The sequence below is a fragment of the Pelodiscus sinensis genome, chromosome 2 (genome assembly GCF_049634645.1).
Source record: "Pelodiscus sinensis isolate JC-2024 chromosome 2, ASM4963464v1, whole genome shotgun sequence".
Taxonomy (NCBI): Eukaryota; Metazoa; Chordata; order Testudines; family Trionychidae; genus Pelodiscus; species Pelodiscus sinensis.
In genome coordinates this window covers 110,515,555-110,542,084 of record NC_134712.1, presented here as the reverse complement: position 1 = coordinate 110,542,084, position 26,530 = coordinate 110,515,555, and the positions used below count along the sequence as shown (strand labels likewise).

Below are 26,530 nucleotides of genomic sequence, written 5' to 3'. Positions count from 1 at the left end.
TGTGATATTGATCTGACCTTTGCATCCTAGTTGGACTCTAGAGACATGTGTTGGTACTTAAATCTCTCCCCTATTGATCAAATAATCTCATTACAATGTCAAAATAACATCATGTCCCTGAAAGATATAAAAGCCTGGGTCATCGACTTCTGTTGACACAGTAGAAGAGTAGACACTGAATCATGTGTTGAACTTAACAGTTCTTCAGCAGCTGTCACACAAGGCCCCTAACCCTGTGCCAAAGGCTACTCTAGATCACAGTTTGGAACTTCCTACCCAACAGTAAGAGACTGAACCCCACCCTCTTTAAAATCCTGTGTGTTTTTGAAATGCCTTTTCCTGATTGTTCATCTTGATGAGCATACCTAGAAGCTCACTTCTGAGAGCATCCAATCATGCTGGCTCCACACATTCAAAGCTATTAGATACACTCACTGCCTGGGGCCAGAAAGAAGTCATGGATCTCCTTGGGTGGTAAGGAAAAGAGACTGAAAACACAGTGAAAGAGCATCCAAAGAAACAAATATTCATGAGCAGATTGCTTGGGCAATCAGTTCTGTTGTGTCCTCCTTTCATCTCCTCTACAGGAGTAATAAACTTTCTGCCAACCTCTTAGATATCCATTCTAGGGATGTAAGCGACTAGTCAACTAGTGACTTGACTAATCGCTTCCCCCCATCCCTGGTTGCCTCTATCATTTCAAAGGGAGAGGTGCCTTTATAGACTAATTGAATAGTCAATGCAAACTGCATCGACTATTTGATCATCTGATTAATCTAAATTTAACATCCTTAATCCATTCAGGGTGGGGCAGAGGGCATGAAATTATACATGTTTTCCCCACCTCCCCAACCCATGCCAGATCAAAACACAGGACAATAAAGAATGACACAGAAGTCCAGGGGAAAGATAAACCTTTAATAAAACATGTCTCTGTGACAGTATCCCAGGTACAATCTGGACAGTTTGATAGCTGTGTATGCTCAATCTTCCAGCCTGAGGTGCCTTTTACACTGCTTTGCTATGAGAGCAACCACTCCTGTCCTGCTCACACACATTTATATTGAGCATATAAATTACCCCCAGCCGTAGTGCAAGAATACTTCAAACCAAGTAGCCTGCCATTCCCAAATTACACTGTAGAGCAGCAGTCCCCAAACTTTTGAGGGTCCTACCATGCCTTACTGCATTTGCCTCTCCCTCCCCCCCCAAGATTGGGCGAGGAGTAGGGCCACAACTTGGGGGGGAGGGAGATATGGATGGGTCAAGAGGTCACAGTTGGGGGTGCATCTGGGGATAGAAGTGGAGCCACAGCCAAGCTATGGTAGATGCTGGTAATTGGGACAAAAGCGAAGTATGACTCCACTTCCATTCTTGTCCTCAGCTTCAGCCCTGAGTCAGGAATAGATCAGCAACCAGCAGCTGAGTTCTGACAGCAGGGTCATATTGAATTTGGGGCCGGGGCCAGGGCCAGGAATAGGAACAGGAGCCAGGATTGAGCTGGAACAGAGTAGAGCTGGGGGTGTGGTTGCACTGGGTAGAGCTTCCCTGTCCCATGGAGGCCAACTTAGACCCCACTGCACCCTGTGGACATTCCTCCATGCCCTCTGGGAGCTCCCCCCAGTTTGGAGACCTCTGCTGCACAGCGACATCAGCAAATTCCCAGTCTCAAACTTCCCCCCAAAATCTGTCTCTTATATTAGCAGAGAATAAAAGAGCAAAGAGAGCTAATCTGGGAAGTGTATTTCCCTTTTTATACCATTTCCCTTTTTTGAGAATCATTTCCAACAGGGGGTTTGGGCAACCAAAAGCCTGTGAAACAGGAACTTCCATCTGTTCCACTGACAAGATGTAAATTTCTCACAAACTTGCAATGAATGGCTGCTTAAGCTGGTGCTAGTCCACTTCAGTGGTTCCCAACCTTTTGAGCATATGGACCCCCTTTTCAATCTATTAAAATTTCAGTGACACCCCCCACCCCCGGAGGAGAAAAAAAAGAAAAGGAAAAGAAAAGTAAGGAAAGAAAAAGAAAAGTGGACCCAATCCTTATTTTTAAACTTTCCAAGGACCCCCTGCAGTACCGTTGCAGACCACAAGAGGTCCGCAGACCACAGGCTGGGACCCACTGGTCCATTTGATTATACTGACACCTGGCTGTGATGCTGGTTTGCTTTTTGTCTCTGCAGAGCTAGTTTAAAGCTATTTCCCTAGACTTGGAAAAGGACTTACAAAGTATAATTTTACAACTTTGTATACAATATTGCCACACGTTTTACCTCACAAAGCATACTTAGTACACAATTTATAATAGTCTTATAAAAAGTGAACATAAGAGTACAAACTGTCACAGTCCTTTGAGATGTCTCTGAAAACAGAGGACAAAATCAATGATTTGCTAACAGACCTGCAAACACATATATCCCTCCCACCCCCACCAGGTATTTTCTTCATTTGGAGTGGTCACAAGTGTTCTTGACAGCTCAGCAACATCCCTGACAATTCTAAGCACTGAAAGAGAGAGGAGAACAAGTTAATTACTAGATACACAGCTAGACTGTCTCCACAGGCTTTTTCTATACTCTTCAATAAAGCCAACTACCTCTTCATAATGTATGCCCACCTATTCATCCTCCAACTTCTCCTTGAGCTCTTCTAGGACTCTGGTGAGTGGACTGAGGAAACAGGGTAGGTGGCATGGAGAGGTCTGGAGAGATGTGCTGTTTGTTACTGGATATGAACTATACCTGTTGCTGCATGCTAAACGGAAACCACAGGGGAAAGATACAGTGTTAATTTTGCTATAAAACACACACGAAAAGGCTAAAAGATAAAAAAATCCAACACTAAAAATACATTAAAAATGAATTAACAATAAACGTTCCTTACCTCTTTGAGCACAGTCAAAGATGCTCCAGGCCCACTAGTGGTCTGGCAGTGGGTGCCCAGGATGTTGCTGACTCTGCCATAACATCAGCATGTGTAACGGTGCACCAGGATGTGACCCCTGCCCCTCACAGTGCATGCCTGGCTCCTCATACAGGGCATAACCATTGAGCCATCTGAAGCCAGTAATGGAATAATCCAAAAATATGATCAACTGGTGTTATATCTCTTGGGTATTATGCATCTGTTGTGCCAGGAAACAGTCCAGAGGCTCTGTAATACTTGCAGTGAGTACCGTGTGAGGCATTCTGTTTCACATATCATTACACTAATGTAATTTCACTGCAGTAAATGCAATTACATCAACGTAAAATCAGCGTAACTAAGAGGAGTTGCTCTGCACAGCTGCAGCAAGAATAACTTAGCAAGCTACAAAGGTATAAAAAAAAAATCCACTGTAGAACCATGGGCTTCTCCCCTACAAAACTGCGTACCCATTTTTCTAGCAATAGTGGAACTACACAGGTGGCAGCAAAAGAGCAAGTGCTAATGTAGACAGGATTCTCTGCATCATGAAAACATGCATGTGTCGCAGCCCTAGACTAGTGGAAACAAAAGTCCTATAGATGCTGGCACTGTGAGCACTGTGTCATGGAGCTCCCATTGACTTTAATAGGACAGGATCAATAACTAAGCATGTTTACTAGAGCTAGACATATAGACAAAACATGTGGTCCAGTATTTCACATTAAAAGGATAATTTAAATATGGTGATATATTTTGAGCTCACTTGCTTGACACAAACTACTATGGGAGAAGTTTACAATGGGAAAAATCCTTCACCCTGCTCTATGTACAAGTAAAAGGTCACAGACTGTCCAACCTCAGCTGTGTCCTCAATCCTTTCTGCCATAGAAAGAGCATTCATGGAGCACAGTTCAATGATAAGCAGATCCTCAGCATTCCCTCTTTTCACCATCTCTCTCACCCCTGCACAGAAAACCAAAATGATCCCTCCTTAACTGGGATCAGCACTTTTATAAGGTGAAAGGCCAAGTTTGCCACAACATGGAATTCTGATTCACAGTAAGTGAATCAGAAATGTAAGATAATTTGGAACCTATTACATAACAGCAAATGTTACAAGAAAAGCAAAATAAGAAAATGCATAACTATGAAACCTGCTAAGAATCATCTATCCCAAGCTATCATTGCCATACATTACCTTTGCTCTCCTCTAATTTTTCATTGACCCTTTCTTTGCATGATAGTTTTTCAACTGGCTTAATTAAGTTTTCTTCTGCAGAGAAGACAGATGAAAGAAAGAAAGAAAGAAAGAGAAAAGGATGAAAAGATAGTCCTTCAGAAAATGTAGATGAAGAATTGATTAGGTGATTTATGAACAGAAATAGGGGAAACATGAATCAAAACACGTGATAAGTGTTTAAAGGCTTTTTTAACTACGACGTCAGTCTGATGTTTGCAAAAAGGCTTAACCTAAAGTAGGAAATGCTGCTACTGAACTCGCCACAAGGCTTCTACTGAAGGCAAGCAAAATATGATTTATCACCAACATGTTCACAGTAAGTTTAATAAATCACCCAAGCATGGTTAGCTAGTCAGACTGCTAGCCTAACTGAACTTAACCCTGTATTTCTTCTTAGGGAGAGTGCCTCATAATTTTGAGCTAAACCTGCCCTTAAATTGTTACATTTTATAGTCACTCTGAGGGAGAAAAAATAACATTCCAAAGTAAACTTAATTTAATCAGTTAAGGGGACAATGACAGTGGAAATCTAATAAATAAAAAAATTGAGTAAAAAAGTAGTTTCAGCTGCTATGCCACCTGCTTTTGGGACTTCCTGCCAATGTTTGTGTTTTACTAAACATTTTCATGTGTTTTTAGTAAATATGTTTTACAATAGTAGTGTTGTGTAAAAGAGCCAGACAAAATGTTGAATTCAGGGGACTATGAAGGAGAAATGGAGAAAATAATGTTGCAAAGTGCTATCAAATGCCCAAAGTAAACACACTGAAAATAGTATTTCTTCTCTAAACTTGGTCTCTTCAGCTGTTGGAGGTAACCTTTTTTCCAGACAAAAGCAGGAATTTTAGGTTGATTGTGTCCATTTCACGTTTGAATTTCACTGTTCATTTATATACTGCACTAATTTTTTGTTTTTTTGGAACAGAATTGTTCAGCTTCATTTCTCATCCTTATAACCTGGAGCTGTAAACTTGTCTAATTTCATAAGCTAAACATAGATTCAGGCAGGTCACTACTAGGACTGGAGACCTTCAAGAAAAATCCGGGTGTTGGAGGAAGTAGGACTACTGGGTCTTTAGATGACACTCTTATATGAATCAGTACTGAAACACTGTCCTGGAATGGTATTAAGAGGAAGAGTTCTGTTGATTGAAGGTGTCTTCTTTGGATAAAAGGTTAAAGTGAAGTCACTGAAAATGCCATGGCACTATTTAAAGGAGAAAGGATAGCCCAGTGGTTCAGACACTAACCTGAGACTGTAGACCTGAGTGTAATTCTCTGCTCCACTGAAGACTCACTGCTTGTCCTAAAAGACTTGCCTAAGTTCAAGTTTTTCAAAAATATTTAGGTGTCTAGAGCTACATCTGCATTGTGGAGCTATTTTGGGATACCTTCTGTATCCCAAAATAGCTATTCTGCATCTTAAGAACAAGCCCGTTATACTGAAATATAATGGGCTCGCTATTCTGATGTCCTGGTAAACCTCATTGCATGAGGGCTAAGGAATGTTTCAGAATAGTACTTTATTTCAAAATTTGGTGCTGTGTAGAAATAAGCTATTTCAAAATTACCTTGAAATAAGCTACACAATTTGCAAAGCCCAAATTGCATAGCTTATTTCAAGGTAAGAGCAGAGATGCAGAGACATGCTTAATAGTATTTTCCAAAGCACATGTGCAAGTCAGGTATCTAACTCCAATTTATTTCAATGGAAGTTAGGTACTTAACTTGCTTCAGCATTCTTTTAATCACACAAGGAGCTTCTGCATCTTTATGCATTTGAATACTTTTGAAAATCTGGTCCTTTGTCAATCTGTCTGTCTCATTTCTCCATCTGTACAACAGAGATAATAGCTCAGTTATAAATACATTTTGAGGTGCTAAGAAATTATAGCAATGGGGTCAAGTAATAGGTATTTTAAAGAGATGCCCTTCATATTGTGTCAAAAATTCCAATGTGGGCAATTACTTTCTTCCTAGCTAAAATTACTCGTGTGCTTAAATTTAAAACAAAACAACAGATGGCACAGATTGGCTACCACACTACCCCTTATTAGAAGGGACATAGCAATTGCAAGAAAGTGAGACCTATACATAGTTTTAAAACTCAAAAATTGTAGGGCCATAAATTCATTTGGTGACAAATCAACATAACTCTGATGAAGTCAATGAAAGAACACTTCTTCACACCAGCTGAGAAATTGGTTCTAAATGATAAAATCATAAAAAGTAAGAATGTGGTCTTATGGTTAGAATACAAAGCTGAGAATCCAAGAGTCATAGACTAGTCTAGTCCTGGCTCTGACATTAAGTTTCTGAGAGATTTTAAACAAGTCATGTCACCTCTCTGTGCCTAATTATCCCACCTGTAAAATGGGGATATAGTACTTATCATATAATACAGGAGTGTTATGAGACTTAATCAGTGAAAGCCAATCTCTGCCATCCTTACTCACTTTGAGAAGTACATTACTCCAACAAGTACCTAACTGAAGAAAGACGGATTATTCTGCAGTAAAATACTTCTTAATTTGAATAAGGCTTGTTGACTCAATGTTTAAGAAATACTTTGAGATTCTCAAACAAATCACTGTGTAAATATTGCACATTATTTTTATTGCATGAGCTCATTCACAGCATTTTTTGCTCTTTTCCCCTAATGTTCTAGTTGAAGTTGACTAAGGAATAGTAAGCTCAAACTACTTGCTTAAATTAACACAGTAAATTAATGGCTTTGATAGATTAGAATTCAAACAGTACTCCACGGCCAAGCTTCATAATCTGTTTTATAGTATGGACTTCCTCCACACCCTGAAATTAGAATATATACCTTGGTGTATAAATATAAAGTACACTGTTCTTTTGATGGGATGCAAACAAAAAGAGAAAAGCAAGAATACAGTGAAACAATGGCAAACTAGAAGACCTTACCTAAATTAATGTTATATATTAAAAAAAACAACACAAAATAATCAGGTATATACAATAATTTTTAATCATACAGGTACTTGTTATAATTATGAATTACCTGCATTTGTTCTGTTAAAAGACAGACCTCCTCCAGGTGGCCCTAGTGGCTTAGAAAACAATGGATTGTTCCAGATTCCTTGGGAGCCTTCTCTACTAGCTGCTACCAAGGAGACGTTCTTGGGGTTTACACCTTGGAAAAGCAATAATTGTAAAGAGTGTGAATGTCAGAATCAAAAGACAACATACTAAGCACTTAAAATCTTTAGAAAGGATGATACAAAGAACTAAAACAATGCTTAGATTTTATAACTGAATCCTAAAAATGACCAGTGCAGAGAGAACTGTAATGATCAAATGTATAAAATAAAACTTAATTGCCCCAGAGACAATTATTCTTAAGCTTGTATACATTACTATAAAAATCTGTTTTAATGTGACCAATGTGAGCTACTATAGCTAAATGAAAGACAAACAAAATATGGCAATCAAGTAATTAACAGCCATATGTTACATAAAAATTAAATTATGTTACCAAATGCTGTATTTCCAAGATGAAATATAAAACTGTTAAACAGTTACACCCATTAAAGGGGTATGCAAAATATTAGGCTTCTTATGGCTAAACGAAAAACTAGTATTTCTACAAAACACACAGGTATTAAAAGAGGTGGATATGATTAAATGGCATGAAAGCAGCACCCAGATCAAGCAGAATTAAAGTAACAGATAAGTGTCCAAATTTAGGGTTTAGAAAGACAATTAAATATAATTTTTTTTAAAGCTGCCTTGGTACTAGGATTTTCTTACAAGATGAAGTTGATTTCTATTTTTGGATGACTATATCCATATATTTCTCATATTAAAATTGTAATTTTGAAGCAGAAGAATATTAGAAATGCCCTTAAAAATGGGAAGGAATGGAGATTATCACCTGAGCTATCTATAGGCAGAGATGCATTCTTTAGAGATTAATATTCTTGAGTCTATGGACCTTTACCTAACACTAAGGAATTGACTTTTTTCTTCCTAGCTGTAAATTCTCTGGAAAAGTCTTATCTATAAAGTTAATAACAACCCAAATTTTTTTGGCAAATAAAGATTATTTACCTGCAACTGAAACTCTTTTAGATGGACTCTGTTCGCCCACGCTTATGAGATACTCTCACTAATGGAGCCAGAATAGTAGAACTTTAATGAGCAATAACCACTGAAGTGCTCATGCACATCACTTATCTCTTCCCTCAGTGAACATCTAGGGTTTCAGGGCAAAGATAAAACAGGGTGTGGTGCTTCAGTAGCTTCAGTTCTTTTACCTGTGACTCCAAGTAGGACTCCAAGATAGTGAGAGGCAGGCAGGAAGTGTCAATATGCAGAATCCACCTCAGAGGCAAATATCTTCATTTCTCATGTGAATGTGCTCTGCATACTCCCACTTACAATATAGCTTAATAAGCAGTACTCTGAACAAGGCAGGTGGGATCACTGAATCCTAACTGAATAAGAACTGCAGTACTGCCTTGCCAAATCTTGCATCAGCTCTAAATTCTAAATCTAGGGAATAGTAAAGGTGTAAAGAGAACTCCATACTGCTGCCCTACAAATCTCTCTGAGGAACGTGTCTAGAAAAAGCCATCAAGGCTGACTTCTATCTGGTAGAATGTGTTTTAATTCCCTGAGGAATGGGCAACCCATCATTTTATAAACTTCATTAATACGTACTCTAACCCTAGCATTTGTACAGAGAAAGCTTTTCCCTTATTCTTTCTTTCATAGTTGATAAACAAATGTAGAGATAGTCTAAATTGTTTAATCCTGTCAAAATACAAGGCTAAAGCCCTTTTAAAATCCAGAGTATGTAATTTATCCTCTCCATCATCATACTGGAGTGTGGGAAACTGATAAATTTGTAGACTAGTTTATATGACAATCTGAGACAATTTTTTATAAAAATCTAGGGTGTGGTCAAAGAACTGCTTTGTGTTCATGAAAAACAATGAATGGCATAACAGTCGTTAATGCATGTAGTTTACATATGCCTTGCATAGGTGATGGCTATAAAAAACACTGTCTTAAACAAAATAAATTACAGCTTTATAAAAGGTTCAACTGAGAGAGCACTATGTTTAAATTCCAAAATGTCATAGGATGTCGAATTAGAAGGTGAGTCTCAAACAGGTAGCCATGTTAGTCTGTATCTGCAAAAACAATGATGAGTCCAGTGGTACCTTAAAGACTAACAGATTTATTTGGACATAAGCTTCCATGGGTAAAAAACACTTTGTCAGATTAGTCTTTAAAGTGCCAAAGGACCGCCTCGTTTTCATGGCTGAATGATGAACCTTTACTGAAGATAGTAAAAAGCTGTTACCTTAAGCTATAATATTGTAAAATGTAACTGATTGGTCCTGTATATCAACCATAATCATGAACAGACATCAATAAATAATAATAGTTAAATAATAATCTTTTCTATTTTTGACTAACATTTTCATGTGGACTCTTTCTTCGAACACAACATTACATTTTACACCTCTAACGAACAACTTTTTGCTAACACTTCCAGAATCCTACTCTTCATGCTGTTAGAGGTACAGATTGAAAATCTGGGCACTAACTCATTCTATGCTGTGACAACCAATCTGGTATAAATAGTAGAGGCTTTATGACTTTCTTGACCTGAATTTAGTCTAGGTGCCTGGACTATGATGGTTGGATATGGCCTATGGATTATGATGGCACTATTAAAACCACCCTGGCTTTGACTTGTTTTATCTGATCACTCCTGGAGGGGAAATGGGAGAAATGTATACATTAAGCCAAGACCCTGGTGTTTGCATTAGAGGATTCTCATAGACTCATAGACTTTAAGGTCAGAAGGGACCATTATGATCATCTAGTCTGACCCCCAGCACGGTGCAGGCACAGAATCTCACCCACCCCTCTTAGAATAATCCTCTCACCTATATCTCAGATATTGAAGCCTTCAAATACTTTGAAGGCCCCAAGACTCAGAGAGTCCTCCAGCTGTGATCTGTGCCCCATGCTAAAGAGGAAGGCAAAAAACCTCCAGAGTCTCTGCCAATCTACCCTGGAGGAAAATTCCTTCCCGACCCCAAATATGGCGATCAGCTAAATGCTGAGCATGAGGGCAAGACTCACCAGCCAGACACCCAGAAAGTTCTCTATAGTAACTCCTATATGATGATCTTCTTACCAATGGGGGAGGAGGGTAATGTCTAACTGATGGAGTCAACAGATTTAGACACTATTGCTAAGTGGACTTATACAATAAACTGTCAGTATGCAAGTGATGCTGATATCTTTTTTATATATATAGCCTGGTTCTCTCATGCCAATGATGCTGCGTTTGAAGGGACTGTATCCCCAAAGAACTAGAGCAGTATTTGGTCAAAGATCTGAAAGTGTAGCTGAGTTAATGAAATGTGAAATTATCCAAATCAGTAGAATAAAAGGTCTCTCATATAGATACGTCAAAACTTGTGTTCTCTATGGCAAAGATTTTTCCCTTACCAGGAAGATATCTTGATTGTCTCAGATAGTATTGTTTTGCTGATGTATTTGATATTCCAGAGTCATTTCGCATCAGAGCTTTGCTTTCCCCTCCTGAATGGATACAGCCCAAGGCCTTTGGTTCTGGCACACTGAAAATAAAAATATGTAGTCATTCTAGATTCATAATTACAGACATTTACTCTAGTCTGGTAAGTACAGTGCTCTTATTTAACCTCTACAAATCTTTTCCAAGCAATTATTGTAGTCCTGATTTTACTTCTAGTGAAGTTAGTGGAAAAATCGTATTTACTTTACTAGAAGTAGATGGTATGTGAAAAAAATATATCCAGGTCTATACCAAGTGCACTCTTGGTAATCTTGGTGATTACCAAATGCTTAAAGTTTCTCTCTAACTGGGCACTAAGATACACAAATCAGTTCCTAATCACAAAATAAGTTTACAACAAGTAAACATTTATCAAAGTACCAGGTGAAAGAATTACTGTAAAAAACCTTTCCCTAATCAACGATCATATATCACACTTCACCTCAACAGAGAACATGAAATAATGATATTGGGCAATTATGAAAACTCAAAACCAAAATCTTTATTGCCCAAGTACTCCCTTTATGGGTCTTCATTACAAGTGGCTTATTTATGTGAATTAGACTGTTTGGTTTTTCATTGCTTCCATCAAAGAAGGTATACTTGTTAAAACCCAAGCAGTCTCAAGTATTGTGAGGCATACCTGCAGGGCAAGTTTGGGCCATACCTGGCCAAGAGAGTATACAGAGGGGGTAGTTCACTCCTTTACAAGCTATTTAAAGAGTGAGTTACTACTGAACAAATAAACATTACAGATTTTGTCCCTTTAGTGTATAAAGGAAATACAGTTAATTTAACATATCTAGATTTTCGACAAGCATAAAAATAAACCTTACTATACATGAAAACTTGCTCTAAGAAACAAATGAAAGTAAACACAAAAATCAATTGTCTTATGTAATTACTGGACTTACCTAAACAGAAACTCTTTTGTTTTCTTTTCCTTTAACTGTAACATGCTGGGCTTCTTGGAATATGAAATTCCAAATTCTGTGTCCTCCAAGTCATCCCAGCTGTCCACAGTCTTTAAGAGAGTCTGACCCCATCGTCTCCTGCAATTTTTAAGACCAACTGCACCATTTTGATGGCCTATAGTTGCGTGTTTCTGTTTTCAATAGAAAAAAAAGCTACAATGTTCTCTATTCTTAAGTTTCACATGTAGTTCATTGCCTGCCTGAATGCACTGATGTGTTTGGAGATATTTCTCTCTCCTCTTGATAAACAATTCAAGGCTTAATCTTGCAGTGGTTCTGCATGTCTGAACTGATATTCATGTCAGTAGGAATTTTGAGTATGATCAATGCAAGATCAGGCCCTATTATCCAAATCTATCTGAAGCAGTCAGTTTAGAGACCATATACAATTTGCTGGGCCTAGTTCACCTCTTTGGTTCCACTAATTCAAGCCTGCAAAAAGAACCTGGGAGCTAAAAGTCTGTCAGGAATAGGGAGAAGAATTATGCAGGCCATTCACATCACCAGTGATCCAGAGCCAGTTGGCTCAGCCCCTAAAGTAGAATAGCTGATCAGGAGGGAACAGGGCTAGGCTAGTCAGGCCTTTCCCAGGCATCCTCTGCCATATGGTCTCCTCTGAAGTCCCAATCAGATTTTAAAGATATCCTTTTCTCCATTCATTTGCAGCTGATTTCATGTGCATTTGCATGATTCTGGAGACCCACTATTTATAAATACATCTCATATTACAGGTCATTGACAATCATAGGGGTCAATAAAACAAAATACAGTACAGGCAGTCCCCGGGTTACATGGATCCGACTTACATCGGATCCCTACTTACAAACGGGGTGAGGCAAGCCCGCACTAGCTGCTTCCCCCCAGCAGACCAGGGAGACGCGGAACGGCTTTTCTCAGCAGACACCTCAGCTTGAGAATAAAGGACTGAGGGAAGTGAGGTGTGGGAGAATAAAACTGAGCTCTGGAGAAATGTTTGGCTAGAGTTTCCCCTACAATATGTACCAGTTCCGACTTACATACAAATTCAACTTAAGAACAAACCTACTGTCCCTATCTTGTACGTAACCCGGGGACTGCCTGTACATCTTTTTAATTCTGCAAGATATTTCTTAATATTCTTAAGAACAGTTTTTTGTTTGAACTCCAAGCTTGAACTGTACAGAATTAAAAAGTGTTTAGAAACAAAATTAAGATTTCAAAACTAAATTACATCTTGGAAGACCTAAATTGAATGGATTTTGCAGGTACTCATTACTAGCAGGATTATACCAGCAGATCTCAGATGGAGTAGAAAAGTCACATATAATAGCACTAGAAAGGTGGTCTTAAATAATTTAGTTCACCTGCTGCTTCAAAGAGGAAAAGGACTAATGCTTTCCAAGTGTTTATGTAACCTTTTGGTAATGCTTTATACTAATGGTATTTTTATAAATAGATTACAAAAGGAATGATTGCTAAATAATCATGTTATAGACATGAGTAGTTTGTGTTTCAGATACTGTAGCTATATTCATCTATAATTCCTTGCACAGATCCTGCTTCTAAGTCATCATAATAAATAACCTATTTACTTGCTGGACAGGGTAACAATTAACCATTTTTTAAATATTAATAATTTATTAACCCTTAATAAATCAGTTATAGATGTTCTTGTGACAGACTGACACCACATTGTAATATCCTGAACAAACCATATGGAATTAAGATTTAATTAATTAAACTAAACCTTGCTGAATTAGGGTTAACTCTTTTGGGGTACACTATTAAAATGCAGTTGCTTATGTATTATTATAGTATTGTATATACCTTTTATTCTAGCGAGGAGAGTGCTGATATACTTGCTCCATCATCAACACTTTGAAGCTACTTCTTGGAGAGATATGCAAATATTAGCTCAAAATGGATTTTCCAGGGACCAAAGACAAAGAGTTTTTGGATATATTGCCTGGCAGTAAACTAGCTCATAGTCTTCTTCCTGATCCAGCAAATGGACAGGATCTCTGGTCCATTGAATGCCCTAATCCTTAAGGAAGGGTTAGAAAAAGTGAGCTTACCGAGGTCTCATAAGACTGAGTGCAGGCGCTATAATGAATTTGTGACCACAAAGGAATCTCTATAAGTGAATATGTAGGAGCTGAAGGACTGTTCTTGCCAGAGCACATATTAGAGTTGGAACTAATTTTGGTGACTTATTAGCATATGTGTAGGTTCTTTTATTGTTTTTAATTATAGTTTCTCTGTAATGCTTTTTACCTTTAGAATAAAGTAGGGTTGCACAGAAAGTACTGCATGGTGACATAACGGTAACATTATACTGTAAAAGAGTAAACAAGCATGCGTGCTTGAGCAATCTGTCTGTGCTGGAAAATATATACTAAAGGAAGAAAACTGCAGTCTGAAAATACCCTGGGAGAGGGACATGTCACCACCCAAGAAAGGCAACAGCTGGGGAAATAAACCCTAAACTTGCAGACCCAGGCTACATCTAGGGATGATAAATATTGGTCAATTGAATAGTTGAGTAATCTCACGAATTCTTATTGGTTAGTTGACTATTCTACAGTCCCTAGGGGCGGGGTCAGCAGCCAATGCACCCCAGCCCCACTCCAGAGGAGCCTCCTGCCACTCCGCACTGCTGCTTCTGTATCAGAGGCAGCAGCGTGGGGTGCCAGACGGGAGCTGGTCCACAAGGGGAGCCAGTTTAAAAACCAGCTCCCCTCATGGGACCTGGCGCGAGCTGGAACTGATCCCAGCTGCCTGCCTGCTGGCTCCTAATACACTTTAAGTGCAGAGCTGCAGCGGGGGTAGGTTCCAGACCCGTCACAAGCCAGGACTAAGCCTGGCTGCTGGCCAGTCTGCTAAAAAAGTTACTGGTGGGGGGAGGGCGGGGGGATGCGTATAGTCTATAGCATTAACCTATAAGCTTTTGCTTATCAGTTAATCAGTTAATCGACTACACTATTACATCTCTAGCTAGATCATGGAGGGGAAATACTAGTGCAGCTGTTCTGAACTGACAGTTTATTTAATAGAAAATGTGACCCCTTTTTAAAAAGGTATCTATATCTAGTGACTGTACTGCAGCTAATATGGAGAAATGATTTCATGTATAAACTCTTAACATTCTTTGATAACTTACTGGTGATGATGAGTTTTTATTGATGTCTGGAAGAACTGGTTGTGGCTGCTGCTGTTGGGGTAGTTGTTGGTTAGTTGTGTTCTCTGGCAGCTGAATTTGCTGGAGAGGTTGGTGGTTAATCTTTGATGGAAATTGTGGCTGAGTCTTGTCAAGTACATCAGGTGAAGACTGAGATTCAGGCTTGGATACAGATTCTAGTTTTGATACAGGTTCTGTTTTGAGTAGATTTGGCTTTGGCTCTGTTAGCTGAGCGGATTTAGTAACAGATTGTTTCTGTTCCAAATAGTGTGCAGAAGGTCCTAAAACTTGGCCAACTTGAAAATAAGGGTGTTTCAACGCCTGAAGAAAAATATAAAACATACTTAATGCGCTTCTATGACTAAAATGCATTAACTTCACCAGAGATGTAAGCAATTTTGTAACACTTAAATTCCACAGTGCAGGTACAAGATTAATGTAAAATCAGCTTACATGTGTAAGTGGAGCACATGGAATGGTGTACACTTGATATCTCATCCTGTAGTGAGGAAGGGTAAAATACGTGTGTGTGGCATCAGGGTGGCATGCTGAAACATGACTGAGAGGTATTACAGGGTGTGTTTTTGAGGGAATATGATTAGAATCTGTGCTTGTAAATTATGCTAACAGATAGCCTAAAAATCTTAGGGGAAACATCCTATATTCACTAAGAGCCATCTTACCAACCCAGCAAACAGTTGGATTTTCTATTGCAATAGGAAATGTGAACATAGGGGTATGCATGTGTACTCATGTACATGGTTAACTAATGCCCCTGGTCTCATCAGTTCACAAGCTCTGTTACAAGTAGGTTCCCCTCCGCCCGCATTGCTGCCTCTGTCTCAGTGAATGTGTACCATCAGTAGAAACAAAAAACCTGTGGGCACTCTACTAAACATCTGGGCACAATTTGAATCTCTCCTGAATGGCCACACAAGCGCACAGCTTACATGGAATACTGGTCACCAGCCCTCTAGTTTTCAACCAGAATGCCTGGTTGAAAAGGGATCCAGGAGGCTTCAGTCAACATTTCAGACAAGGCTGTTAAAAAGCCACTGGTGGCACAGATGGGCTAAAGCAGATTCCCTGCCTGCTTTAACTCTATGCAGCACCTGGAAGTGGTTGGTATATTCCTGTGGCTAACTAGGCACAGGGACAGCCAGGGAACCTCTGCATGCCACCTCTGCATGGCTCAGCAGTACCCATTGGCCAGGAACCATAGCTAATGGGAGCTGCAGGGGTGGCACCTGTGGGCATAGGACATAACAGTCACTTCCAGAAGACACCCAAAGTAAGTACAGCTTGGAGCCCAAAGCCTGTACCCGAACCCCCTCTCACATCCCAACCCTCTACTCCAGCCATGATCCTTCTTTTGCACCCAAATTGCCTCACACACCCAAGCCCCCGTCCCAGCTCAGAATCCCCTCCTACATTGAAACTCCCTTCCAGAGCCCACAACCCATACATTCTCCTGCACCAGAGTTCCCACAAACATTTTCTATCTTTGGGCAGGTTGAATTTTCTTTTGGGCTACTGAGATAGTGTGTGGATGTGCACCGCTAGTACAAACAAAAACCTTAGATTTATTTATTTAAATATTTTTATCCCTCCTCTCTATTTAAAATATTCGAGGAGGCTTACGCAAATTTTAAACACATTACAAATATATATACAAATTTAAAATAAGAGACTCCAGTGGGACATAAAAATATGTATTTTAAATAGTCCATAGGTGTGAAAGAAAATATATTAAAACAAGAGATAATTAATAAGGAGCAATCCTTACGATATTTATTTAATGTGAAATCAAATAAAAATAAAATTAACGCTACCCTTGAAGTACATGTATTATCATCCTTTATAACAACTCAAGCTAGTAAACACACCAAAATGCATATTATCCACACATTGCTCAGCTTTAAGATGTGAAACAAATCTATGAGTCAATTAGAAATAGTCATGCTCTCCTTGCAAATATTAATACAATATTTACTGAGACTGGAAAGGAAAGTGAAAGACATTCACTCAGGTTTATACAGTTTCTCTGGGGAATACTTTACAAAAGCAAGTGAAACAGAGACCTGTAAAAATAGATAAAAATTCTCTAGGTTTGAAACTTCCACCTTGTATGAGTCACCAACTCAAAAAGTAGGAGCCCCTAGCGCAAATTAAAACATGGCTTCAGGGTTTGTAGACAGATGCAGGTTTCAAAGAGCTTGTTATATATCTATAACAATTGGAGAAAAATTCTGTTAAAAATAATCTTTTTCTTTCCTACCTTAACACCTGTGTAAACTTTGTTTGAAATGCAATCATGCAAATGTCCTGCAACACATAGGGTATGCCCCTCCATCCGGGAGGTCCATCAGGGGCCTGTCAGTATCCAGGAGGCCCTGCGGGAGAGCTTTCACCCAGAGGAACACTAACAGTCTCCCTGGTTGGCCCCACTGAGGGCTTGTGCCTCATTCCTCCCTCACGTCCTTCCACTTACCCACCCCCAGACCCACTTCCTGATGTAAAATAAAATACACGTTTTTTCATAAACACAAACTGTCTTTATTTAACAAAACTTGGGGGGGGGGAGGGGAGAATGAAACTCTGGTGAGACTGGGGAAAGGAGGCAGGAGAGGGGAAGAAAGAGGGTGGGAGAGGGGAGGGGGAAAGCTGGAAGAGGGAAGCAAAGGGAAGAATGGGGAGGGGAAGCTCAGGGCTCAGGGGTGGGGGTCTTGGTGGGCCAACTGTCTCCCAGCACCGTGGATTCGGAGGCCTCGGCGTTCCCGGGGGATAGGGGTGAGGAGGGGATGGAGGGAGAAGCGGGAAGGGGAGAAGGAGTGGGAGGAGAAGCGGTAGCTGGGGAGGCAGCAGGAGGCAGCACGCTCTGCACCAGGGTCTGCAGGTGCTGGCAGATGGCACAGTCCTGGGCAAGCTGCTCCTGCCAGAACTCCAGGTCTTCTTGCACCCAGTTCTGGAGGGTGCAGTACAGGGCTCGCAGTGCCCCCAAGTGCTGCTGTCGGTACCCCTGCACTGCATGGATGGTCCTGTGGAGACCTCAGGTGCGGGAGCATGTCCCGGGAGGGGTAGTGCGCCCTGCATGCGCAGCTGGTGAGGCTGTGGAGAAACAAGAGAAGTGGTCAGTTGTCCCTGGGGGCACTGTGGTGAAGCCCAGCCATGCTCTGCAAGGCGAGGATGACTATTCCCTACACCATCAGAGCCGATGTGCTTGCACAGAGGCCATGTTTGGAATGTCCTGCTATCCCCGGGAGTGAGAGCTGCCCTGAGACCACACCCATGCCCCTGCGCTGTGTATAGTGTGGGTGAGGTGGGGGGGGGGGAAGACATCCCCTGCCTCTCTGTAGAATGGCCTCGTGGAGGGAGGGCATCCTGCTGTGTCCCACCCTGGGGTTAGGAGCACACGTGTGACTAACAGGCCAAGGCCCCTGTGTGGCAGCCAGCTGGGGCCACATGCCCAGGGGTGGCACAGCACATGCTCGCACATGCATAGGTTTCTGCGTGATCTGTGGTAAGCAAGGCCCATGCATTCAGTCCCTGGTCTCCCTCTCTGCCCCCCCAATAATGGGACAGTGATGGCACTCACATGTTGTTGCCTCCCCGGATGACACTGGTGACGGGTCTGCTGGGACGGCTCGGGGGTCCCGGCTGCGTGGCATGCTCCGTCTGGGCTCCTGTGGCTCCTCCTCCCTGTCCTGGTCAGGGCCCTCTGCTCCAGGATCGATGACCCCCTGGGTGGGGGGACACGGACCATCCTGCCCCCCAGGATGGGGGTCCAGGGCGTCAAAATAGGTGCAGGTGTCTGCCCCTGTTTGGGAGCTGCCCTGCGTGGCCCTGACATAGGCCTGACGCAGCTCCTTAAGTTTCATGCACACCTGCTCCTGGGTACGCATGTGGCCTTTGGTAGCCAGGCAGTCAGCCATCCATCTGTAGATGGCCACATTCCTCCATCTAGTGCGGAGATCATCAACATTGGAGACATCCCCCCAAACCTCAAGCAGGTCCACGATCTCTGCACTGGAACAGGAAGGTGCCCGCCTTCTCTGACCCCGGCAGGCTCCTGGGAGCTGAGAGACTAGGCCCGGGGAGCAGTGGAGGGCTGGCTGGCACTGGCTGCCTGGCTCATGGTGGGGCCACTGGGTCAGGGGCAGCGACTGCTGGCAGGCCTGGAGCTGGCACAGGCACTGTGGCCGGCACAGGTACTGTGGCCAGAGTCTACCCCTTTAAAGGCTCTGGGGCTGGGGGAGAGGAGAGGAGTTTTCCTGGTTTGGCCCACAGTGGCCACCAGGGCACACTGGGAAGGGCTGAAGGCCCCCTATTTCGAAATAAGCATCTACACAGCACTTATTTCAAATTAGCTATTTCGAATTTGGCGTTATTCCTCATAGAATGAGGTTTACCAAATTCGAAATAAGCGCTCCGCTATTTCAAATTTATTTCAAAATAGCAGTTTGGCTGTGTAGACGCTAGGAAAGGTATTACGAAATAACTTTGCCGCGTAGACACACCCTCATTCTCCCATCTGAAGTGAGTCAGGGAAACCCCAAATAAATCCCCCCCCACTCCACCTGACTACACAGATGCCAGCACCCACCTACCCCCAGGCTGCATGCAGCTTTTCAAAGTGGCAGTGCTGTGTGGACACAGGAGTGTGGCCTCAAGCTTCAAGTGGCGCTGCAACTTTGAAGTTCCCCCTCTACTTTCTCCTCCTTGCTGCCTCCATTGGATAGAAGAAGCAAGAAGGGAGTCCTTCACATCCTACTCTGGGGTGGAAGGCAGAAAGCTGGTGCCCAGAGCAGTGCAAAAAAGCAAGAGTAGGAGAAGAGATTACATGGTACAGTCCAGACTAATGAGCAGCTATGTAATTTGCCTTCTGAAACCTTGGATGCCTTACAATGCCTTGCTGAAGTAGCTCTCATCTGGCCCATTCCTAAACAGACTTACAGCATGCAAACCACCCTGAGGGTATGTCTACACTACCCTCCTAGTTCGAACTAGGAGGGTAATATAGGCATACCGCACTTGCAAATGAAGCCCGGGATTTGAATTTCCCGAGCTTCATTTGCATAAGCGGGGAGCCGCCATTTTTAAAACCCCGCTGGTTTGAACCCCGTGCAGCGCGGCTACATGGGGCACGAACTAGGTAGTTCGAACTAGGTAGTTCGAACGAGGAGTAACGGTAGTTTGAACTAGGAAGCCTAGTTCGAACTACCTAGTTCGTGCCCCGTGTAGCCGCGCTGCACGGGGTTCGAACCAGCGGGGTTTTAAAAATGGTGGCTCCCCGCTTATGCAAATGAAGCCCGGGAAATTCAACTCCCGGGCTTCACTTGCAAGTGCGGTATGCCTACATTACCCCGCTAGTTCGAACTACCCTGAGTGTCTATGTATCACTGTAGTCTGCAAGTCACAACTGGGTTATGCTCTGTCTTGCACCATCCTTGATTATGTTACACGGTAACCTAACACACACCCCAGTCATAGATTTTCCACGCAGAAAAGTGTGTCTTGTACTGTACAACACTCTCCTGGACAGTAAAATTGTATCAAGTTTTATTTATATAAGAAAATGATTTTATCTCAACCCCCAGCTAGGAGCAGTTTGCACAGGGGTAGATGGCGGACAGAGGCAGCAAAGGGGAAGAATTGATTAGTTGACTTGACTATCCGATAAGCATTTGCTTATCAGACAGTCGACTAGTCCTTAACATCCTTACTCCTTAACACCTTAGAGCATGTTTTCTTGAGCACACACTAACATCTCCTTTATGCACTACAATGTACTTCTTGACAAGGCAGTTTAGGCTAAACCAATTGTTCCTTTTTACAGAACTCTCTGTTATTCTTTGTGTGAGATCTATAGTTCTAGAGGTGACTATGTAATACTAATGCTCTCTCAAGTGGAGAGAGGGAATTGCTTTAATTTTGCACCATCAATTTAGTCACATTTGAGTTATCTGCATTATATCTACATGTGATTAGTTGGATTTTCATCTTGTCCTTCAATATTCCCTTTTTCTGTTACATTCCCTACTGTAATCCTCCTTTGCATCCTTTAAGTGTACTTGTATTATTTGGATACCCATAAAAAGGTATCCAATTTAGACACTTTTTGTACTTGGCATTACACATATTTTGGAGGTTTATTAACCATTATATAAAAAGATGTGACATGCCATTATTTAAGTCCCCACACGTTTTGTTCCTGATTGGTTACTAAGTATCACCTTACAATAAAAATATTTAGCTCTTATGTTGCACTTTTCACCCATGAATCTCAAAATACTTCACAAAGGAAGGTTGTATTAATATCCCCTTTTATAAATTGAGAAAATGAAGCAGAGATAAATGATTTGCTCAAGGTCACACAGCAGGTCAGGTACAAGGAAAACAACCCAGGTCCTCTGAATCTCAGGTCAGTGCTCTGTCCATTAGACCACATTGATTAATTCACATGGTTTCACTTGCTGATTGCATTTATTCAAGTCAATTGTGGTAAACGGTGGCTCTGATATAGGTCTGCACAGACAGCATATACAAGACCAAATTACAGAGAGAATAGAAATCATAATTTGACAACAGATGAACGATCAAACTGCCTAACTTTGAACATTTTGGCTTCCTTCTGGTCTTATTTCCACCTATAGCTACAAAATAGGAGGATGGTTTTTTCTTTCCTACAGTGCTATGATAAGCTAGCATGTGTAAATTTTTAATCTAAATTGTTATATAAATTGTTTTTGGCCTTATAACGAATCTATCACTTAGGCAGTCATACCTGACTTGCTGTAGGTCGTTTCTTTGGATCCCAGTTGAGCATATCAGTCATAAGCTGTATTGCCTCATTGCTGGCATTTGGAATGAGAGTTTTGAGGTGTATAGGGATACACTGAGGGAAGCGGAAATTCATGGCAGATGCAAGCTGGTACCCTTCTGGCCAATCACTCTGTTAATGAAAATCAAGATGACAGAGACTACATCATTTGGAAACAAATTAAAACAGAATTCTACAACATGTGTGCTGAAGAGAGAGGTCGAAAGCCTAAGTGGTGAAAGCTGGAGTCGTTAATCCTGTGGAGAGCATGCATAGGGCCTGCAAAGGTACATAGGTTCCCAAATTGGGGGGAGCGAAGAAATTCCAGGTGGGAGGCAAGGTGACCCAACCCCCCTCCCAACTCCCCCCATCAATCCCCCTCCCCCCAAGAAAGTGACCAGCAGCAGCTGAATCAGGACGCCTGGGGCAGAGCAGCTGGGGTGCTGCCGGGTTGGTCCAGTAGTGCCCAGAGCGGCGCTGCGGGACTAACCAGCAGCACCCCAGCTGCTCTGCCCCAGGTCCACAACAAAAGCCTGGTCTGCTGGGGGGGGGGGGGGGGAAACTAGCTGCGCCCCCCCCCCCCCCAGCAGACCAGGGACACGGGGAGCAAAGCCGCAGCGGCAGCGGGACCCTGCCACCGCTGCGACTTTGCTCCCGGTGTCCCTGGTCTGCTGGGGACCGTCTCCAGCAGACCAGAGACACCAGGAGCAAAGCCGCAGCCACGGCGCGGTCCCGCACCTCTGAGGCTTTGCCAGAGCAAAGCCTCAGAAGCGCGGGAACCCGCCGCTGCTGCGGCTTTGCTCCCAGTGCCCCTGGTCTGCTGGAGACGGTCCCCAGCAGACCAGGGGCACCGGGAGCAGCTTTTTTCGCCCCAGAGGTCGAGGTGGCAGGACCGCTGCCTGCGAGCTCCGGGGCGAGAAAGCCCCGTTCGTAAGTGCGTAAGTCAGGGACTGCATGTAGTTGTGAAACCTGTCTGCAGGCATAATTAATCCATTAACATAACTTTGTGTATCTGCATAAAGAAGCACAGTACGTCAATGTGTCAGTTGATATGCCTGTTATTGTGGTAAGTTGCTAAACGAAAAGCAAATTTAAGGTTACAGGAAATCATAGGTTTCCCATAAGAACTGCACTTGGTATTGTCATAGGCAGATGAAGGGCCAGATTCTCTCTGCCCAGCAGAGGAAAGAGCCACAGAGGAACCAATTACAGCTTCCTGATCCTGGGGCTGGCTTTACAATGACCCCAGTCCCAAAGCACTTCAGAACAGCCTAGCATCTGCTCTAAAGCAAGCAGGCTGGTAATTACACTCAAGAGACTGTCTGCCAGAAAGGTTGCCAACTTTCTGATTGCAGAAAACTGAACACCATTGCCATGTCCCACTCCTTCCCCAATACCAGTCCATTACCCCACTCTTTCTCCAAGGCCACTCCCCCGTTCACTCCATCCCTTCTCCTCTGTTGCTTGCTCCCCTCACTCACTTGCCATTAATAAAAATTTTTTTTATAAAGACTAAAATCCTGGAGTACTTACTATGTAATACACAGCGTTTTTAATGAGCAATTTCAACAGAAACTGTCTGTTACACCTAATACTTCTCATTCAGTCTCTTGGGTACACTTACATCCGCCACACCATGGGCTACCAAATGTCCCAGTCTCCATATATTAATAGGCAAGCATCTAATATGTCTATCCAAACATTCTCCTCTCCCTCATTCCTCTATTACTGTTGACAACTTCTTTATTAAAACAGGGACAGCACCTAGAAAATTGTGGGCTCCAGGGTTTCACAAGGCATAAGGGAGCGGTCGACAAAGGCTTCCCTTGTCAACCGATCTGCGTCTTGACCCACACGCTGTGCTGATGATCAGCTGAGCCGGCACAGTGAGTCAGCCATTTTTATTTGAATGAAGCCGGGGATATTTAAATCCCTGCTTCATTGACTATGTCAGGTAGCCTATTTTACCTCTGTCGGCAGAGGCATGTAGTCTAGACATACCCTTAGAGTGTACCTGTATAGTTCTTTTATAACTCATTACAGAATCAAACATTTATAATTTTTGTTTTAAAAAGAACTAAATCTGATTCGTGCCTGCAGCAATTATGTTTGCATAGCTGAATAGTTGCCTGCACAGATATCTTGTTTAAGCAATTTTGTTGTGTGCACAAATGCAAATACTCATGTGCATATTTCTGTAAGCACTATTCAGTCAACATTTTTTTTAAAACTTCATCTTTAAATTGTATCATGTGCCTAAAATAATTGAAAGTAATTCTGTATAATACTAATAGATTGTCTAAATGTATCCTCTTGATGCCATGGCTAAACATCTTTTATATGAAAACAGAAGGTTTCCACCTTAATACAGTAGTTCATATTCCATTTCCCCCTCACAATGCTCTAATTAAGACATCATAATAATTCGAGAATAGTAATTTGAACATGTTACAATAAAATATAAAGTGTAAGCAAATATTCTTAAAGCCACATGCACAACCTCTTTTAAAAAAAACATATAATTTATCTGGCTTTCAACATGATAGAGAGTAAGGGATTTTAAAAAAAATCAAACATCATATAAAGGGTGTTAATAAAAACACCAATATTATTTTATATATCAATAAGAACAAAGAGGAACAATTTACAAAGCATCAAACTACACAAGCAATTACTATAATGTAAATGTTTATATTCATCTATTAAAAGCAAGATAGTGACTGATGTGATTTATTCACTTATTCTCATAATTTTTAATACTATAACTTTATAGTTGGCCTTACCTTCTTTGGAGTGCCTAATACTTGGCAAATTTTGAAGATTTCATCTACTTCACTTGTCCCTGGGAAAAGAGGTCTCAGCGTGTAAAGTTCAGCCATTATGCTACCAACAGCCCATATATCAATAGGAGAGCTATAAACAGAAGACCTTAACAAAACTTCAGGTGCACGGTACCTATATGAAATAATGGGCCAAATTCAGAGGTGGAGGTACAAAGAAAGCTTAAATTAAAGTAATATATTTACTGTACATATCACTTACCATCTGGTAGAAACATAATCTGTGTATGGTGGCTGAGATCTTAGTTCTCTAGCCAACCCAAAATCAGCTATTTTCACAAGCTCTGGACCCATACAGAGAAGGTTTTCAGGCTTCATATCCCGATGGAAAAAACCTATGAGTATACACAGAAAAAAACAAATTGTGCCAACCTTTGTTCAGCAAGAAGTTTTGGCTTAGTAATATAAAATTCACTTTGGAATTCTCTGGGGACCATGAACTTTTCTTTCATTCACACTCTTGCAAAATAAGTATTAGAAAGGAAGGAAAGTTTTCCCATAATTGAACAATAAATACAATTAAATTAATAAGCACAAATACCTGGGTTTAAAACTCTAACAAAAGTATGTAACAATTTCCAGGAAATTGCTTCTTAATTTTGAATGGTTATGGTTTGCTTATCTGAGCAATGATAGTTAATGGAAATTTGTTCTGTTTAATAATTGTAAATAAACTAATTTTAGAAACAGAGCCCATTTTTGCATGAACTAGCTTGTTTTTTCTCTTACATGCCAATAAAAAAACCAGTCTCTGGCAATATTCTTCAGTTAGCATTTCTTACAGAAGTTAGAGTTACTTAATCAGTTTGCAGACATAGGCTTTTAACAGGACATCCAAATTCTGCTTTTGGATATTTGTATTAAAAATTACACATACCAGAGTCTGTTTCATACTCCTAAATTCTAATCTTAGCATTAATATACAGGATTTGGAAGTTCTATTTAGGTATCCATGTTTTTAAATTCATCTGTGTATAAGCATAGTTTATCCCACTACATAGTCTAACCATTCCTGCAGTTTAATTTACTGTTAGTTGCTATAAATCTCATGACACCACTAAGCAATACTGCAATTCAATATTTATGAAAAGTCATTGGTTTCCTATGTACTGAAAATCTAAAATCAGAAAGACTCAGCTAATTAGGAAGATTAAAGGTTATTTTATAAATTTCCATCATCTTTCTGTGCCCAAATAGCTAAGACTAGAATAATACCCCTATTTCTTTATTCGGATGTTAATGTATGTCTACACTAGCCCCCTAGATCCATCTAGGGAGGCTAATGAGGGTGACTGAAATTGCAAATCAAGCCCGGGATTTAAACATCCATGCTTGATTTGCATGTTCCCGGCCGGTTGCCATTTTAGAAATTGACTAGCCCGAAGTACCTGCCCGTGTCTACACGAGGCAGTGAAACGGGATTCCGATTTAAAGCCCTAACTCGAATTAGCTGGTATTCCACCTGCAATGAGGTTTACCAGCTAATTCAATTTAGGGGCTTTAAATCGGAATCCCGTTTCACTGCTGTGTGTAGACGTGGTCAGTTACTTCGGGCTAGTCAATTTCTAAAATGGCGACCGGCCGGGAACATGCAAATCAAGCACAGGATATTTAAATCCCAGGCTTGATTTGCAATTTCAGTCACCTCATTAGCCTTCCTAGATCGATCTAGGGGGCTAGTATAGATGTACCCTAAGACTTTTCATAAGTTCTTTACATGTAATTCACTCATTTATTTTATATATATAAAAAGAAAGTTTGCTGATGATCAAAGAATCATCTATGATCATAAATAAAAAAAAAAGACATGAAACAACACTTTATAGATCACCTTCAACAAGGATTCTCAAACTGGGAGGTCACAAGAGCATCACAAGGTTACTGGTAGAGAGGGGTCACGAGATGTCAACTTCCACCCCAAGGTCCACTTTGCCTTTAGCATTTATAAAAGTGTTAAATGTATAAAAATGCCCTGTTTTTAATTCATGGGGGGAGGAGGA

General features: G+C 41.3%; 1 protein-coding gene across 5 annotated transcripts in view; it reads right to left on the bottom strand.

The window, feature by feature from the left end:
- The window catches only part of MAK (male germ cell associated kinase), a 57,311-nt gene that overhangs the window by 10,231 nt on the left and 20,550 nt on the right, over positions 1–26,530 (bottom strand). For 2 of the 5 annotated variants that reach the window (XM_075921265.1, XM_075921264.1), the window contains 7 exons: positions 24,733–24,865; positions 24,474–24,645; positions 21,655–21,822; positions 14,853–15,191; positions 11,654–11,844; positions 10,652–10,782; positions 7,179–7,310 (listed from right to left, as the gene is read on the bottom strand). In XM_075921265.1, coding sequence (XP_075777380.1) covers positions 7,179–7,310; positions 10,652–10,782; positions 11,654–11,844; positions 14,853–15,191; positions 21,655–21,822; positions 24,474–24,645; positions 24,733–24,865 — 1,266 coding nt within the window. Of the gene's footprint in view, positions 1–963; positions 974–1,630; positions 2,509–2,599; positions 2,758–4,103; positions 4,184–7,178; positions 7,311–10,651; positions 10,783–11,653; positions 11,845–14,852; positions 15,192–21,654; positions 21,823–24,473; positions 24,646–24,732; positions 24,866–26,530 lie in introns of those variants that run through there. The other 3 variants (XM_075921268.1, XM_075921267.1, XM_075921266.1) reach the window with 3 other exon arrangements.